Source organism: Hippocampus guttulatus, chromosome 8, assembly GCF_054856545.1.
Source record: "Hippocampus guttulatus isolate MCC_2025c chromosome 8, RoL_Hgut_1.0, whole genome shotgun sequence".
Classification (NCBI taxonomy): domain Eukaryota; kingdom Metazoa; phylum Chordata; class Actinopteri; order Syngnathiformes; family Syngnathidae; genus Hippocampus; species Hippocampus guttulatus.
The window spans coordinates 20,392,236-20,411,396 of NC_141268.1; the positions used below are offsets into that span (position 1 = coordinate 20,392,236).

At 42.5% G+C, this 19,161-nt stretch overlaps 1 protein-coding gene across 1 annotated transcript; it reads right to left on the minus strand.

The window, feature by feature from the left end:
• Positions 1–6: 6 nt before the first annotated feature.
• rims4 (regulating synaptic membrane exocytosis 4) lies at positions 7–13,759 on the minus strand. Its single transcript, XM_086118207.1, has 6 exons — positions 13,144–13,759; positions 9,865–10,009; positions 5,606–5,718; positions 4,958–5,059; positions 3,737–3,876; positions 7–2,816 (listed from the first exon to the last, which is right to left on the minus strand). Exons 1-6 carry the CDS (start codon positions 13,238–13,240, stop codon positions 2,598–2,600), a joined length of 816 nt encoding a protein of 271 aa, XP_085974333.1. The 5' UTR covers positions 13,241–13,759; the 3' UTR covers positions 7–2,597.
• Positions 13,760–19,161: the final 5,402 nt, after the last annotated feature.

Sequence of the window (19,161 nt, forward strand, 5' to 3'; positions counted from 1 at the left end):
ATTTACTTTTTCATTGATGTTAGTCCTGGGAAGCTATATGTTCACCTTGCATGGAAGTGCTGAAATCAAACCCGACAGGCCTTGACTCTAACATTCGCGTGAACAATTTAAGGTTTTGCCCTTTTAGGAAAAGAATTCATCAAAGAAGACATCATTAAAACAGGAAGTTGACATGCCCCATTATGCTTGGCCGAGGTAACAATTACGATTATTGTCATGGAATGTTTTTCACGTTATGACTTCAAAATAGCGTTGTTTTCCGTTGTCGCTACACAAGCCACGAACAGCTAAACAACTTGCATTGGGTGACATTGGAGTAATAATTACAAAGTATATTAAATCATCTGTAAACGGGATTCTCAGAAATATTTTTGGCACAAAAAACCTCCACAAAAATTCCTTAGATTTTATTAAATATATTAAATATTTATTTCATAACATCTACATCTCCTATTTTTAAAGTTTCTTTTCATTATATATTTTTTTGCATTGTTTAAAAAAAAAAAGCAGTGATTGCAAATGCTATGAGTATGATGATAATCCAGGCTACAGGCTAGCATGTTAGCATGGGGGCGGAAATTGAATCGCTTTCAAAAACTGCCTTGACAGCAGTTTTGGGATTTTATTGCTTCTCAGATTGCTTAGGATTTTTTGTGAACAAATAATAATAATAATAACAATAATAATAACAATAATAATAATAATAATAATTTCCCTGCAATGCTGCTACTGGAAAACCTGAGGCCAAAATGTAATTTTGGGGGGAAAAAAACTCAAATCAAACCTTTGGATGATTACAAACTTTTGCTTGTTTGAATCATAAAGGGGAAAAATGTTGCTAATAAATCTGCTACATCGTGTTTTGCCCCTTAGCTTAGTCTCGTGGTAATTGCGCATTAGACTGCATGCAGATGCTGGCGGCTAACGCTACGAGCTAGCATTCCCGTGTCCCCCGGCTAAATCCTTTGGCTCACATTTGTAAATATTTACACTACGTGAAGAATCATAAAGTGCCCATCACTAAACCACCTCACCCCCGCTTCCTCTCGTCACGCTAATGTGAAGCTAACGGCTAACTGACGAAATGTTCCGACCCATTCGCAGCGGCTTTTACGTGACGCCACCCCACGATGAAGTGAAGAAAGACACTTGCTGGTCAAAGTTGGCACGTGAGCGACAGTTAGCGATTTTGCCAAAATCGAAACAAGTTGATGAAGTGTACGATAGACGCCACAAGACTTTCCGACAAGAAACAAAACAGACACACGGGTAGAAGGAACATTCGAGGGCACATTTCACGTTGTCGATGTCACAAGCACAGCTAACAACGTTAGCTCACAATGTCTTGAGATTTTTGTTGTTTAGTTTTTTTGCTTCCCTTTTTACATTCATCTTTATAAATCCATGTTCAACCTTCTGCGGCTGGTTTTACATTGTTGTTGCTCTGCTACATTGTCAATCTGTATGTTCAAATATTTCCAGTTTTGAAAAGCGACGGAGTAAAAAGAAAAAAAAAGTCCAAAATGTTTGCTGTGATCATGTTACAATGTGGGTAACAAGCGGCTCACATTGACACATTAATGAATAACAAACAAGGTTCTCAAGCTGGGGTCTGTGACATTTTGGGAAGTTTGAGACCTTCGGGGGGCCAATTCAAAGCGCCGTTATGATTGTGACATATCTTGACATACATGTCACATCCCTGCATGAATAAAGTTGTTGTTTTATAAAACAGAAGGCGCATTATTACAGGAATAAAGTCACTTTTGTTAAACAAAAGGCACAGTTTTTGAGATGATAGGCCCTAACCTTTTTGAGAAATGAAGGCGTTCTTTCCAGATTGTGTAATATTACAAAAATGACGTTTTTGAAATCCACATGTTAAACGAGTGCTTTCCAACCTCAATACACCTTTAAGCTTTTAAATATTACAACGTCATTCTCGAAAAACACTATTTTATTTTTATAAGAGTTCAAATTTTGATTCCATTAATGTATTTCTTTGTTCTTTTGAAAGATTGAAATATTTTCTGGCTCAAGAAAAATCAATCCGATTTTTTTTCTTTGAAACAGGCAACATTTCAATAACATTTTTAAGTTTTACAATTTATTTATAATTTTTTTGCTGATGAAATTACCGGTACCTTTTGTTTTTACTTTAGTTAAAAGCAAAAACTATGTAATTTATATATTTTTTTGCGTTCTTAATGAGTTTTTTTTCCTTTAGTGAATAATATTTTTTACGGTTATGACTTATTTCTTGAACAACATTTCAATTCCGACTGCATTTAGGGCTGCACATGGTCGTGACCTTGAACTGGTTGGATGTTAAGGAGGGTCATGTGAAAATGTTCTCCCCTGGACCCAACATATTTGAGAACTCTTGAGCGAACACAAAAAGGACGGCGACGACACTGTGGAAGAAGTAGACAATGTGAGAGAGTGTTTGATGGATGCTGAACCTGCAGTGTCGCATTGGTCCAAACAGGAGGCAGCATCCTCATCCGAGTGGTCCCAAAAGAGAGGACGAGAACCTGTGGAGAGTCCAAAGTCTGGCGGATCTGACGGTGCCTGTCCCAGGTGTGTCCGCAGAGGTCTCAGGGGCGCTCGCAGCAGGGCCCCACGGCGCTCTCCAGTGACATCTGCGACGAGTGGCGCAGGAGGGGCGCGCTGGTGGGCTCCACCATTGACGAGGTAGGGAACAGCTTATACCAGCCAATCACCATGCTGCTCAGGTCCAGCTCCTCCAATAGGATGCGAGCCACCCCCATGAAGCACTTGCGCTCCATGCGCCCGTAATTGCCCCAAACGATTAGCTGCATGGAGCCACAAGAACCACAAAAAAAAATCGTTTCAGGTTCTTGTTGGCCTTTCTTCGTTGTTTTTGAAAATCCATCCCCTCAGGTCATTTTATATTGGCAATATGAAATTTGGGAGGAAGGTCTATTGTATTGTCACAAAAGAGCTCTCTTGCCTGAAAAGGCAAAGGAAGTCTGCCACTTTGATTTGGAGAGGGCATTTTGGATCTTGTTGGCACTTTCTTCAGTTTTGTTTTGAAAATTCAGCCCCTAAAGCGAGTATAACTTTGCAATATGAAATTTGGTAGACATGCTTGTCATGAGAAGAACCTACAAAAAGGTCTCTTGAAACCATACTTGAAAAGATACAGGAAGTCTTCCATTTTTGTTTGACACGGTCATTTTGGGCTCTTGCTGACAGTTTTGAAGGATCCATAAAAAAAGTTCAGCCACTGAAGCTAATTTAAATTGTCGATATGAAATTTGATCGACATGCTTATCATGAGTAGACCTACAAAAAAGTCTCAAGAAACCATGCCAGCAAAAACATATGAAGTCTGCCATTTTGGACATTTTAGGATTACCTTGGCTGTTTCAAGAGATGCTTTTTTGGAGGATGTGGGGACTGCGGGGGGTTGACATATTTTTAACTCAATTTTATTGGGCAACATAAAATTCGGAAGGATGCGCTTTTGTCATTAATAGATCCACAAAAAAGTATCAAGAACCCACCCCAAAACAAAAACAAACAACAACAACAAGAACAACACAAACACCCAAGTTGGCCATTTTGGTTTTAAGCAAACGTTTGGTGCAATTTTTGTTGGGGTTCTTGAAAGACAACCTCCTCCTGGAGATTTTTGGGTCATTATTCTATTCTATTCCATCTGAAAACTTCATTATAGGTCATTTGTACATCGACTCGCTGTTGGGCGTACCTGGACGACCTTCCCCTGAGGGCTCTCCGAGAAGACCAGCACTTGGTTGTAAAGAGGGTCCAGAGACTTCCTGGCGGACTTGGTTTTCTTCTTGGCCACGCAGGCGCCGTTCTCCAGCAGGTAGACTTTGATGTAGGCCGCTACATGCGCCCAAATACAAGCAACACAGGAAAACGTCAACTGGGCTTCATATGACACACAAATAATCCTGGGGGGGCGGGAAAGAAAATCATTTTTTTTCTGTCATGAATCTGTTCTTGTGTGTCTCCAGCAGGTGGCAGAGGAGGGCCTTCCTTCCAGCATGCACACCTGCTGCCAATGTTCCTCAGCCGATTATTAAGGACTTCCTAGGAGCCAAGTCTCCATTGGATGATTCATCTTGCTCACGAATCTGTCCTGAAGTGGTGAATTCTTCGAGAAGTCTCATGTTTGCTCTTCGTTTTTCTTTCACCACGTTATTTTATTTATTTATTTTTTGCATTTGCTTTTGTAATCATAGTCATCATTAGTATTATATGTGTTTTGGGTCTGTCTTGTCTTTTCACAAGAAGCAATTTTCATTTGTATCCATCCAAGCATTTTTGGTTTGTCTCATTTTCCTGATTATTGTAACCAGCACCATTTGCTGTACTTTATCTTATTGTTCAAATTTGATTTGAGTCCACACTTTAAGAGTCTGATTCTGTCTGGATTATTCCAGGCCTCTGACACTTTAACTGAAATTTCCAATATGTGACCAAACAAATAAATAAAAAGACATACAGTACATGTACATGCTGTCATGTTTTTGACTGATTTATTTCAAATTGAAATGGTATGTTATAGTTGTCATTTTGTGTGTACGTATGAATATGGACGTTTTAATGTCAACATTGTATTCTTTTTTTGATCTTACATAAGAAATTGAAGTAGTAGATTAGCATGCTAACAGCAGTGTTCCTTGCTGTTGATTTCACACAGAGAGCCTCCAAATCCGGCAAGAAAACTGACGGGAGAGCAAAATTGGCCCTGTCTCCTGTGCGTGTGTGTGGTTTTTTTTTATGGTCATGCACTTTTGTCTTTTTATTTTTTGGTGGTGTTATCCCTTTTTGGCCTGGATGCTTTGTTCTTACGCAACACCACAGCGTTCGGCGTTATGCAACTGCACAGATTTAATAGTTTCTCGTTTCATAATTCAACCTGCGGCCGCTCTTGTTGTCTGCGTTTTGTCCGTGTCATTACCGGGAGGCCCCTTGGAGCCCATTTTCATGGTGAGTCCTCTGGCTTGGACCACCTCCACCTCCAGACCGCCGTTTCTCTCCATTAGGCCGATCTCCACATCACCTGGATGCGATCCGTCACAATCAGTCAGTCCGTACGTTGACAGAGTGACAAGAACATGATCTATTTGCAAATTTAAAGCCCCCATGAAGGAAACATAAATACATACTGTACATCTGATACCACACTCACTCTCGCAATGTTTTTCTTTCTTTCTATCTCTTCCTTCCTTTTATATTTCAAAGAAATGTTTGACTGAACTATTGGACCTCGTTCTGTCAATGTTGTCGTGCCAATGACGCCGAGGCTCCGCCAGTGAGGAAAATGACCCACTTAGAGCACGTCCCCACACTAGATGACTGACGCGACACTGTGGATGGGAGAAACGCCCTCAAGTGGTCATTGCAGGTGTGACAAGCAGGTTTAAAGTTAGGTTTTGGGTCGGTGGGTCAGGGTTAGATCAGGGCTTGGGATCCATAACATGGACTGCACATGAGGACAGCATTGCGGAGTGTCTCTGGGTTGTGGTTCACTTTCGGAAATGAGCCCACCGCCTCGTGTGTTGCCAGTCAAAGCGCTAAAATGCTAGGTGCTAATGGTGCCTCTCACCCATAGATGTCATGGCCAAAGTCTGCCGGCCGACAAACTGGGCCGGTCCCATCCCGTCCAGGAAGTCGCTGAACTGGGCATCGGAGGCCAGGCACATGCCGCTATAGTTGAGGCTACAAAAAAAAAAAAAAAGCACAAAACAGAAAGTCAGATATTTCTGAATGTTCAGATGCACAACGTCGGCAAACGTTTTCAGGATATTTACGAGAGGATTCTGGCGGAGCAAAAAGAAGAAGCAGCAATTGGTCCGGCGTTTTAATTAAGTGCCGACCATCTTGGCAGTCGTTAGTGAATAATTTACAGTCTCAGTGAAACAAAATCACTTAGGCAAGATTAGTCGTTTATGCTATGCTTTTAAATTTTTACATTTGTTGAGTGTTCTCATTTAATAGCAAAACACCAGCCAGCTTGAATAAGATCACACAGTATACATGAATACAGAATTTTCATGAAACAAAAAAATGTGACAATGCCCCTTGGAAAAGGCCAGCGGGGCCGCAAAATGTCCACTCAAACCATAATGTCAGACTTCCTGTGTCTTTTCAAGCATGACTTCATGCGATGTTTTTGTGGGGATACACTTGAAAGACATGCCAAATAAATGTAACATTACTCAGTCAAACTGGATTCAGGGGTTGAATTTTCAAAAATGGCCAGTGAGACCGCACATTTTCCCGCATCAAACCAAAATGTCTGAATTTCAGTGTCTTTTCGGGCATGGCTTCTTGAGAATTGTTTTGTGGGTCAAATCATAACAGTCATGCCTACCAAATGAATGTTGCTATCTCGGCTGGCTACAGGAGCTGAATTTTCATAGCTAAGCAATGACCACTCGAAAACAACAAACACGTGCCAAAAATGTCCTCTTCAAACCAAAATGGCTGACTTCCTGTGTCTTTGGCTGCATTGTTTCCTGAGTCTTTTTTATGGGTCTACTCATGATAGAAATGTCGAGCAAATTTCATGTTGCCAAGTGAAACTGGAATCATTTTCTTCATTTTTTTTAAGCATTGCAAGTGGCATACTGAGGAGTCAGCAAACCTTTCAGGCATGGTTCACTAAAACAAAATGTTTTGAAATTCAGAGCTGTCCATCTGTTTTGTGTACGGACGCCAAATTTGGTCGCAATCGAACAAAATCTACTGGACGGGTCTTTGAAGAACCCCGGGCTAAATTACTACAAGACGGTCACTTCAAAACAAGACTTCCTGCGTCTTTTGTTGGCATGGCTTTTTGAGACATCCTTTTTTAAATTTGTGTATATATATATATATATATATATATATATACATATTTATTTATGCATTTATTTTTGACTTCATGATTATTTTGACTTCATGATCAACATGCTCACCAAATTTCATGCTACAAAGTGAAACTGGGTTCAGGGGAGCTGAATTTTTGAAAGAGGTAATCGTGTTTGTCAAGTGTGCTGGTTTAGCTGATCTGAGCTGTATTGAGGTCAGACTTCATATATTTATATATGCATGTGTGCTGTATATTAATAATGCAATCAGTCCATCCACATTAGCCCAGTGAGTGAATGAGTGGGTATTACAGTTTGAGATTATAATGCTGCTGTGGGGAATTACATGAGAGGAAAAAAAACAAAATTAAAAATCACTGACAATATCACGCATACCCAAGGTCATACTTGATCCACTTTTCATGATTTTTTTTTTTTTTTTTTTAGTAAATATGACGTTATGTGACAGATCCAGTTATCCGCCTGGCTTAATGGATCTGCGCAGAGCAAAAAAATAAAAAATAAAAATACATGCACACCATCACGGACTCACAAACAGGACAAATGTATTCATAATTCTATTGTAATATGCTGCTAATTCTTACAGCCCACAAAAATCGACTCTAGTGGGTTACATGTACAAAGACGACGACGACAAGAGCGCCCCCCCCCCTCAGTAGGGCAATTGTACACTTAGACGGCACGGCGTTTAACGTCGGGTTGACGTACAACACATGAGAAACCTTTGCCAAGTGATGATAAAAGTGATGAAAATGGAACGGGAAGCGTCGCGTTTCAGTCCGTGCAGCCCGGCAGCAGTTTGCGCAATCAGCAAAGTGCGCTCGGACAACAAAAAGGCAGTCGGGGCCATTGTTGTCAGGATACAATCAACTCCCACTCTGAACAGGAGTTCCAAGACTAAGAGACAAATGCCCCCCCGCCCCCACCCAAAAAATGTTTACAATTGAATATGTTCACATTTTTATAGGGAAAATATCAGTTTCTATAAGGAAATATTCAGATTTTAATTTGTGGAAAAAAGGTGTGTTCATTCGAAGTAATGTCGATATTTTTTGAGAAACGATTTGTTCATTTGATGAAAAACAGTGCTTTGAGGGGAGGCCTGTTTCTTCGGAAAAATATTCTAATGGCATCTTATTTTGAGGGGAAAAATTCTTTTGAAGTTTTCTTTGAGGAAATGTGTTTAGATTTTCAAGAAGAAAAATTTGGGGGTTTAAAAAGAAAAGCCATAAACCCACAAGGATGATATATATTTCCCCCAACAGTAAGCTATGTGTTTTCTTTGAGGAAATATTTCTATATTTGCAAGGAAAAAAATGACACGTGTTTCTTTGAGGGAAAAAGAGTCACGACTAAATCAGTTTTAAGAGTGAACGTTTTCAATACAATGAAGTGTTCTTGACAGAGCTTGAGAGCAAGCAAGTCTCGCGAGATGGATCCTGGTTGAGCCCACGTGGGAAATTCACTTGGTTCGGTTGCAAATGCTTCCCAGCGCTTTCCCTTTCATTGGCTCCTGGCATCGCTCATTAGCCAATCAGCTGCCAGTCTTCCTTTGGGTGTTGCTCACCTGTGTCTCCTGCGCGCCTTTGATGTTTTGCTGCGATTTTGGAGCCAAAACCACCTTAGTCATAAATAGAAACCGAAGCAGTGCATGTGTGCGCATATGCGTGCGATGCAATCATCCTCTGCTGATTTTGCACTCCCACCAGTGAGATTTTAAAGTCCCCCCCCCCCACCTCCTACTTATGTAACTGCAGGATTTCATAGCCAGGTTGGCAACTATCTGTGTGTGTGCGTGTGTGTGTGTGTGTGTGAGTGTGTGTGTGTGTGTGTGTGTTGTACTACACTCGTGTAGTTGTCCATGATGTCATAAGCCTCCAGTTAACACAACCTCTCTAGAGATTGGGATGATGATGATGATGATGATGATGATATTGGACCATGCAGCTGCGTTTGAAAGCTGTTGCCAAAACGTGAGGCTGGAGACATAAAAGGAGGCAGGAGGCCTCCTGTGTAGAATCTTTGAGGAAAAAAGTCCACTAAAATGGACAAATTGCAGCCATGATAAAAGATATGGAATTCATCTGCATGTGCCTTTCACGCAGAACACAGAACGATACTGGGGGGTCAATTTCATGATCCGGAGCCGCAACATAAGAAAGGACACCACCTGTGTACCTTACTATGTTAAAAAAAAAAAAATCCAAGCAAAATTGGGAAGTGGCTGCCATAACAAAAGACTTTGAATTCATCGACATGTGCCTTTCACACAAAATGCTGAATCAGACAGGTGTTTGGTTTCATAACCCAGACCGGAAAAAAAAAAAAGTCCAACAAAATTACCGGTGTGCCCTGCGATTGGCTGGCAACCAGTTCAGGGTGTCCCCCGCCTACTGCCTGAAGATGGCTGGGATAGCCTCCAGCATGCCCCGCAACCCTTGTGAGGATAACGCGGATTGAAAAATGGATGGATGGATGGAAGTCCAACAAAATGGATACATGCCAGCCATAACAGAAAACGTGCAATTTATGTGCAGATGCCTTTCACGCAAAACGCTGGCAGATGACAAGTGTTTGATTTCACAACTCAGAGCCGTAATAAGAGGCGCGATGCCACCTGTGTAGCTTCTTTTACAAATAAACGATCCAGTGATATTGAAGAAGGGGACCTGGAATTTCACACCTACAACACGTTCATGATGGGATGCGACTTGTGTAGCTTCCAATGCAACAACAACAACAACACCAAAACTCCAGCGAAATTCCCAAATCAGAGTCGTAACACAAGACCTGAAATGTATCCGAGTACAACAATTGCGTTCACTTTTTAAATTTCACACCTTCTCCCGGCATGACGGACTACCCACCTTTAAGCACGACCCCTTTTTTTTCCCCCTCAAAGTGGCTGGAGACAAAATTTTCCACCTTGCAAATTGTGCGACGCCGGCATGCGCGGGTGCTGCGAAAGGCACGATAAAGGCGGCGTACTCACTTGCCCTCCGAACCGTAACTGTTCATGCTGTCCTCGATGGACTCGTGGCTGGCCTGGCGCGGCGGCCGACTTGGCATCTCCACCGCCAGACCTGTTTCTGTGCTCCTCTGGATGGCGCCCTTCAGTTTACGCCCATCTGTGTCCACTACACACACACACACACACACACACACACACACACACACACACACACGCGCGATATTAGAGTGTTTTAAAAATCTGGTTTCATCGGCTGACCTTGGAAAACATTTTTTATGCCACCATAAATCATATTTCCAGGCAAAGTTGACACAAAGTGGATGAAAAAGCAGGAGACGCGTACGCAGGAAAGACACAAATACAAGCGACCATGATAACACAGCACACTTCGTCTTGTTGCCACATCATAGATTGCCAAAATCAATATACGGACAACATTATGGGAGCAAGCAAGGTGTCCTGTGTGTGTGTGTGTGTGTGTGTGTGTGTGTGTGTGTGTGTGTGTGTGTGTGTGTGGTCTGGCTCATCATGAAGTGAAGAGGTCTATGTGACCTTGTTTTTAGGACACGAGTGTGTGTGTGTGTGTCTGAACTTGTCAGACAGACACATACACTAACTCAGATTCACCCACAATCTGACTTGGGCACATGATACATACAGGCGCACTTTGAGTCACATGCACTCAGACACACGTACACCTTGTACTTGCTTGTCCATGCGGACACACACTGAAACTCAAACACGCACTCTGATTCAGATGCACTTGCATGCAGACATATAGACACATGTGCACGCACACCCACCCACACCCCCCCCCCCCACATACACACACACACACTAACTTATATGCAAACACACACACATATACATAACTCACATGCATACTCAGACACACACGTGTGCACCTCACATAACACACATTACACACACACAAACACACACACACTTGTACCGAATGAATTGTTGCAGATTAATTCGCTTATGCAGATAGAGCATATTGAAAAAAAAAAAGAAGAGAACATTCCTTTTGTTCTCGCTTTCATTCTTTCTTCGAGATAAATGGACACAGCAAAGCTGCTTGGGGGCTCGGCATCAAATATGTGAACTGTGAACGACGAACACAGGGACGAAGATGGCATGGGGGAGACGGATAGGGGAGGGGGTGGGGCGACCCAAAACAGTCAGGAGTAAAAAATGGTGTGCCAGGAAAGGAGGTCTGCTGCACTGGGAGGAGGAAGAGAAGGAAGAGGAGAAGGAATGATGAAGCACGTGAGGTGGGGCTGGGTGGGCTCTACCAGGTGCGTCTTATCAAAAGGATATTTTTGAAACAAGATGGCCGTCGATCAACAGACCAGTGAAACAACAAGTTCCCCATGACAACAATTTTGGCAAGAATTAGTCCTCCCTCGGACAGGTAATTACGCAGCCCCATTGGGATGCCGCTGCTAACCAAAACAGCAGTATCTTTTGAGGCAAATAACCAGTCTCGCATATGAATCAAAGTGTGTGAGCATGTGCTGCTAACCAGCTCCCTATGGCGGCATCTTTAGCGACCATTCGTTCTCCTCTGGACTCACGGACATGAACTTCCGAAGCCCATTGGAATGCTGTTGCTCACCAAAACAGTAGTACGACCTATCGAGGCCTGTGAACAGTCCCCCCCCCCCTCCCACCCCCCAAGGGAATTTGAGGCCTGACGCCAGTTAACTTCACTGCTAGCTAGCTGCTGTGGCATTAGTAGCCCAGCGAAGCTTTTTCGGACCATCTCAGCTGAGTTTTGCCAGTCAATGTGTTTTCGTGAGGCACAAAATGCACAAAAAATATATATGTACAAGTATATACATATATACAAATTAGATATATTTTGGCAGTACTTTGCCATAGCTATTGATGTAGAACTTGTGTTATTAGCAATTATACCTTTGTAAAACGTGATCTCTTTTTGTTGTCATTCATATATTAGTCTAAGTCTTAGTCTTGGTTATGCCCACATGCTCTGATGTATTGCATGTGAGAGACGTTTTCCCGTCACCCGGAGAGAGAAAGCACACGGCGGCCATTCGGTAACCTCCAATGATGGCGGACGGCAGCCAAATACATGACATCATCACACATACTGTGTGCGCGTGTGCGCTAGCGTGGGTGTGTTCAGTGCAGGATTTACTCAGCACATTTAATTTATTTTTTTCCTTTGTCTTTTCTGTTCAGGGCACAAGTTTTTCCCCCATTGACTCTGGTTAAAAGTTTGACATAGATCCTCTTTTTCACTGCTTTCAAGCCACGATTTAAAAAAATCATAAATATGACCAAAATATAAATATTCAGGATGTGACTCCTGCTTAATTTAATAAAACACGTTTTATTACATTGTGAATACAACCATGTCTAAAATCTGTCAGACACTCTTGCTCGCTGAAGATGCCATATTTTTTTTGCAGTCAATGTTTAATTACATAGCCGTTTTTGCCGTAAGATTATCACGCTTATTTGAACCTCTGTCGTTTTTACACAGGTCTGATCGGCTGAATCGGATTGGCAGATATTTTGCATTTCATGTAAAATCAGCGGTCGGTTGGAATGTCATAGTTTGCCAATCGATCAATGATGTCATTGATCGGATCTGCAAAATAAAACATAAGGCAGACATGCTCGTTCACTCCCAGGACGTTCAGTGCTGGCATCGTTAATAATGCAAAGTTTCTAAGCATCTAAAATCGGATTTTTCTTCAATTATTTTCCCCAATATTTTAAAATAAATTTATTTTGAAGGGTTGTCAGGTTGTCATAGAAACCTAAGTATGTACTGTATATGATTCAACCCGTAGAGTTTGAAGGTCACTACGTATGAATTGTGCGACTCACATGTTTGCTATGAAGATGTTTGTGACTCAACCGTTTCGCACTTTAGTCTTTCGCGTCTGCAAGAAACGTATGCGAGTGTTCTACAGCAACAAAACTGAAGTCGTTATCATTGTGAATGATTTTTCCCTCCCGTCTTGGTCCGATGTATCATTTGAATCGGACTGTCAAATAAAGAAATTGTGTGTTGATTTTCTTCACCGCTACAGCCTCCAATTTTCAACCGTCAAAAACTTTCTTTGTAAATCGGACCTCAAGTGTGGTTGTTTCAGCGTATGAGTCGTTCATATGTGTAAGAAAACCATGGCGGCATTAAAAAAAATGTCAGAATTAGGAGAAAAAAAAACCATTTTCCACACGTGCCTTTCCCGTTCTCAACAGTGATGCGAAAATGAAGAGCCGCGACGTAGCCTCACTCATGCACGCACGCACGTACGGTACCTCCGTCGTCCTCGTCAAAGGAGTTCATGCAGGGGAAGTAGATGGCGAGCGCCTCGAAGGACGCCGACAGGCTGATGCGGCTCTGCGAGCGCTCCATGTAGAGGCCGCCCCCACCGGTGGTCCCCCCGCCCGCCGCCGGGCCCGGGTTGGCCGGCTTGGCCAAGCGCGGCTGCTGGGCATTCTTCACGCGGAGTACGGCGCGCGGCGTCTTGCACGGCGGTCGTCGGCTGCCCCCCGCGGCGGCAGACCCCCCAAGCCAGCCGGGAAAGGCGAGTCACAAGCCGGGAAGATGCTGGTGGCGGTCGGCGGCGCCAAGAGGAGGAGGAGGAGGAGGAGGAGGAGACGGAGACGGAGGGCCAAGAAGAAGAAGAGGAGGGGGAGGAAGAAGAGCTCTCATAGAGGATGCTTTGTTCCTTGCTCCCAGGTCCCAAAAGTGGGATTTGACGCCGTCTTAGGAGGAGAGCTTCTGGAGCTGCGCGGATGGCGCTCGGCTGCGCATTTTCGCGCTGGGGAAAACGCGCAACTTTGCACAGAAGGAGGTGAAAAAGGTGATGGCGGTGCCGTTCGCCTCCCAGGCTCGGATGCTTGGCCGGGATCCTTCAGCTCACTTGAGAGGATGAGGAGAGTCTGGCATGGGTGAAGGAGAGCAGGGGAGGGAGGAGAGGAGCCAACCAATCACAGGCAGAGGAAGGGAAGGGGCGCGGCTATGGCCGGCGGACAAACCTTCAGGCACAATTATGGCCAACAAAATGAATGGTGACGTTTTTGTTAACTACTTGGCTTACAAGAATAACGTGTTTTTGTTTTGTGTTTTATTTAATTTTGGGAGGCCGGGGGGGGGGGGGGGGGGGGTTATTTTTTGAGGATTTTTTTTTCGAGAGCAAAAGTCATCATCAACGCAAGAATATTGCTGCCAAACCAGAGAAGGTTCAATATTACGTTATAACGTGGTAAATTCCACCTTGTAACGTGATACGATTAAGATTTTAATGTGACAAGTTTGATTCCTGAAAAGTATTAATTCATTCATTCTGTCATTTAAAAATATTTTTCAAGAACAAGAATTGATTCAATTTTCAACAAAAAAGAGATGTTCTTGAGGAAGGCTTTTTTTCAGGAAAAAAAAGTTGAGTTGTATTGGTAGTCTCGCAAAAATAATGAATATTTTTTAAATATTTTTATTTTAGATTTTATTTTATTTTAGTCGTTTTTGGGTGGTGGGGGCACAGGGAAAAACATATATTTGCAAGAAAAGGTTTTCTAGAATAAAAAACAATACAATTCTATGTATTTGGTTTTACTGGTAGTTTTTCAAAACAAGAGGTATGATTTTTCTTTTTATTTTAGGTTCAAGTCAGATTTGATCAGATCATTTTTCAAGAAGATGGCTGCATACATGGAGTCTACCCAGATTAAAACCATGAAAGAAGAACATGCCAACTACATACAAGAAAGCCAGAGCCGGAATCGAACCCACGACCTCTGCACTGTCAAGCGGACATGCTAACCAGTTTTCAGTCGTGCCGCCCGTCGGGATCGTAAACGTTACCCCAAAAAAAAAGAAATTTCGTCAAATATCAAGCCGGGGGGGAAAAAGGCCTCGCAAAAGGAAACCACGGCAACGTGTCACCAACAGCTGACGAAAGGAAGGAAGCAGATGCTCATTTTTCTATTTCAAGCATTTGCACCAGTTTCTCAGTCCTCACCAAAACGTCTCTACGTCAGCCAACGAATAAACATGCCCAACGTTCAGAGAAGCAACATTGATTCCCCTTCTGGCTCATTCAAAAAATAAGTTTTCATGCTAAAAAATAAATGTTTACGTTATTTTTGACGACTGTTTGCAGACACGCTGACGTCACAGAACGTCTCTGGAAGACATCCGCCACACGGGATGAGGACGCGCGCGCACACACACCCGCACACTGTGTGTGCGTGTTTATCTTGTATGAGATGAAGAAACCCAGAAGTTAAGATCAGTTTGGTGTCCGCGTGCAGCTAAAAACGTTACATAACTAAGACTGTCATGATGGATTACCAGGTAGCTGTATAGTGTGTGTGTGTGCGCACCGCTGCAACTGAGGCAGCTTTCCAGCTAAAAAGTCGACCCCAAAATAAGCTAACCATATTATAAAACAATCAGTGCACATTCAATGTTTTTTTTAAAATAGAAAATTCCACAAAGATGGCTGCCACTTAACAAGATGCTACTAAAAGGCAACCAACACATGAGCTAAGCAGCTAACTCTCTCACAAAATAACCAGCTATATAGACTTCAACAAACTAGCCAACCAGTCAATAAACCAGTCAGCTAAAGCGCAAACCTACAAATTAGCCAACCCAAGGCAATCAACCAGCTAACCAGTTAATCAGCCACAAGACTAGAGACAACATACAAAGGAGCTAACAGTCAACAAGCTAACAAGATCAATAAATAACGAACTAACAAGGAATGTAGCTTACTAGTGAACCAGTTTATAATCAAGTAGGGTAACAAACCAAATAAAGAAAGAAAAAAAACACCAAACAGAATACCAACAAACACCACGCTAATAAGCTAACCAGTCAATTGCGAAAATATAACCATCTTAGCAGAAAATTGGTCAAAAGTTAATACACTAAATCACAAGCTAAAAAGGTGACATACCAATTTGTTAACCAACTGGACAGTCAACTAAGCACCCATATGAAGCAGCCTCCCGTGCCAAAATGTAATCTGCCCTTCGAATGAACTAAGCAGGCTACTAGCTAACAAAATAACCAGTGGTAGAGCTTGCTAATCAGTCAATAAGCAGTCATCTAAACTGCCTACCACACGTTAACCACAAGCAGCTAACATGACATCCTGCTAACTAGCCAACAAACCAAAATGTCAATAATTTTTTTTTTAAAAAGGAAATGGGTCGCTTCTTTTTTGGACGCTTCAGCCTAGTTTTTTGTCTCTTTCTTTTTTTTTCTTTTTGTATGCGTGAAAGTGGGCCGAGGCCTCAGACTCAATTTATTTTGAAAGTAGAGCGGCAACTCACAATTATCTGATCTTCATTGCTTTCTCCCGCCACCTTCGTCTTTCTCTTCGGCCTTTTCAACAATCCCTGGGGAACAACCGCAGGCGTACTTGGTTTATCTTAGCTCAGTGTTCTGGCAAATCACCAGAGACTTGCGTACCGACAGGATTAGCTCCACAATTTCGTTTCTGTTTGGCTTTTTGCAGGTGCATCTACTTTGCTTTTTTTTTTTTATGCCGCCAAAGAACGACATGAGTGTTTTTGTCGCTGTTTTTACATGATATGATTTCCTTTGGGAATAACAATTATTGAGAAAGGATCAGCTTTCCACCCGTGATTTATCATTGATTGCCTTTCACTAAATTAAGGGTCCCTTTGGAGTTGAAAAGAAAATCAACGATTGATCGGTTGCTTAGTTAAGCGCAAAAGGTGTGCGTCACCATTTGGTTAAATTAGAATCGCGTGAAGAAAAGAAAAAAAGGTTTATTGTTATTACGTCATCAGAGGAAGACGTAATGGCGTGTGAGACAGTTTCTCAAGTGGTTAGTCATTGAGTTAGAGTTGGTCATCGGTAGGACAGTCAGCATGTAAGTGAGTCACTTAGGTAGTTAACCGGTCACTCAGTCAATCAGTATGTAAGCCAGGTAGTAGGACAGCTGGTTAGTCAGTAAATCAGCCTAGTTATTCGGTCAGCAGGTGACTCCATGAGTCAGTCACTCAGTGAGAAAGCTAGTCTGATCAGTGAATGAGTTAGCCAGTTTGTCAGTCAGTATGACAGTTACTCATTTACATATTGTTGAGGGGTTGTGGGGGGAGTACAGTATAATGTGTCCTTGAAGTCATTCATTGATCGTGATGACAGCTGACGTTCATGCCACGTTCCAGAGCCCTAGAGATAAATAAGGGACCGTAATTCCTTATGTCCATCATCCGTTTCTTTGCAGCCTCGGTTGCTGTTGACGACGCTCTCGAGGGATCGGTCCCCTGTCATGTGATGGAGAGGCAATCTGCGTCAGCGTTAGCAGCATACTTTGCTGCACGCCTTCAATGGATTTCCTCGTTAAGGCCGAGAGTCGAAGGCGAGCATTTATCCACTAAATCATAAAAATTACAAGCAGGCGCATGCGGCGCCGTCCTGTCACTCGACCACAAACAAAGGCACTTACAAAGTCTGTCAGGTAGTTACAGTTGGTCAATCAGTCGGTCACTAACTTCGTAAACTTGTCAGCGAGTTTTAGTCATAGTCATTCAGCTGGTCAATGAGTTGGTTACTTACTGAGCTCCTCAACTCACTTTAACATGGTTCCTTGGCCCTGAGATGCCACAGAATGACTGCGAAACACTACTTTTATTTAAAGTAAGCGCCTCAATTCACAGCAAATTCTTTCCTTAGAAATGAGATGCCACAAGGTGGCAGCAAACTTTTATCCAAAGGCATCTCCTCAAGCACTCAAACATACTTCCTTGGTCTAGAGATGCCGTAAAAGCACCATTTTTGATGAAAGGAAGGTGATTGTTGACTTGACATTCTGTGTTGTGTGTGAGTAGAATTTTCTTCATAGAAATTACACAGTTTTGTCACACATTCTCATTTGTTTTGTGTCTCTGTTTTACAGTCAACTTTAACTGGGAGTGACAAATAAACAGCGTGAAGTAAGCCCGCCGCGGCTCTTATTCCGAGAACTGTGCGGGTCTTCTTGTTTCCTGAGAGTGATGTTATACATTATCTCCCATTTCTTAAGGAGAGCAGGCACACCTACGTCAAAATATATGTTTTAGTAAGACTGCATTTTAACATGTTTATATGCATTTAAAGTGTGTGGGAGAGATTAAATTGCAAATTAGAAAAAAAATAAAATTCATAATACCATGTGATGACCAAGGATGTATCGCCATTACTGATGTCTGTCGTCTTGTGACGTAGCTCAGCAGTCAGAGCGCCGCGAGCGGTCAGTTTGTTGTGAGCACAAAGAGCAACTTGATTGATTTTCAAAACCTGGAGAGCCCCCGCAGCCAGGTGTGAGTTATGACACTTCACAACATATCGATCACAACGCCGGCAGCGTGATTGAAGGCGCCTTCCCGTCACCGCCACGCCGACCGACCGTGGCGGTACATCGTAGACCCCTACTACTGGTTGGAAACAAGCACTTGAGATACATCATTTAAATTCTGTGGTTTTGGAAAATGGCAGAGATCAAATATCAAACAGTCAAGGTCAGAGCAATGTCAAATATGAAAAAACACACACGAACAAACGAAAAAAACAAAACAGAAAATCCTTCTATTTTTATCCAATTACCTCCAAACTTGGTCCACTGATTTGATTCTCTTGCAGGGGTGACTGATCTTGAATTTTAGGAGACCTTGGGGTCAAAGTTGACCAATGACAAGGTTAAAAACGTTTTCACAGCAAAGTGCATTGAGACGTGTCAAATTAAAGGTCTGGAACAGGGCCTTCCGTATTGTAAGTATTGTGTATTATTCATACAGTATTAATAATCACAACACAACGATATCTGTGCTGGAAAACGACAATTGCAATCTTTACTGACACCTGATGGCCGACAAGCTGAGCTGCAACCGAAGTATAATAAATCTTGCGTCATAAGAAGGAAGTAGAGGCAGATCGGTAATCGGTCGTTAGCTTCAAACCTTCATTTCAAGGCCAACTTGAATCCTTAACTCAGTCTTGTTTGAAACTCCACTTTGAAATCCTTTAAAACCATAAGTGGATACCTGAAGTCCAAACCCAAACCAGGCTTGAAACCCTACCTTGAAAGCTTAACCTCAAGCTCAAGATCCTAATTTGAAGCCCTACTTTTAGAAGCCCTAACCTTTGCTAGAAGCCCAGTTTCAAAAACGGAACCCATTTTTTGAAACCCGGGTCGGATATTCTAGCCCTGCCTTGAAACCTTACTTTTAACGCCTGACCCTTGTTTGAAGCATTACGAGGACCTATTAGCGCATGCATGGGCACTTCTCGAGCTTGTTTACATCACACAGTAACAA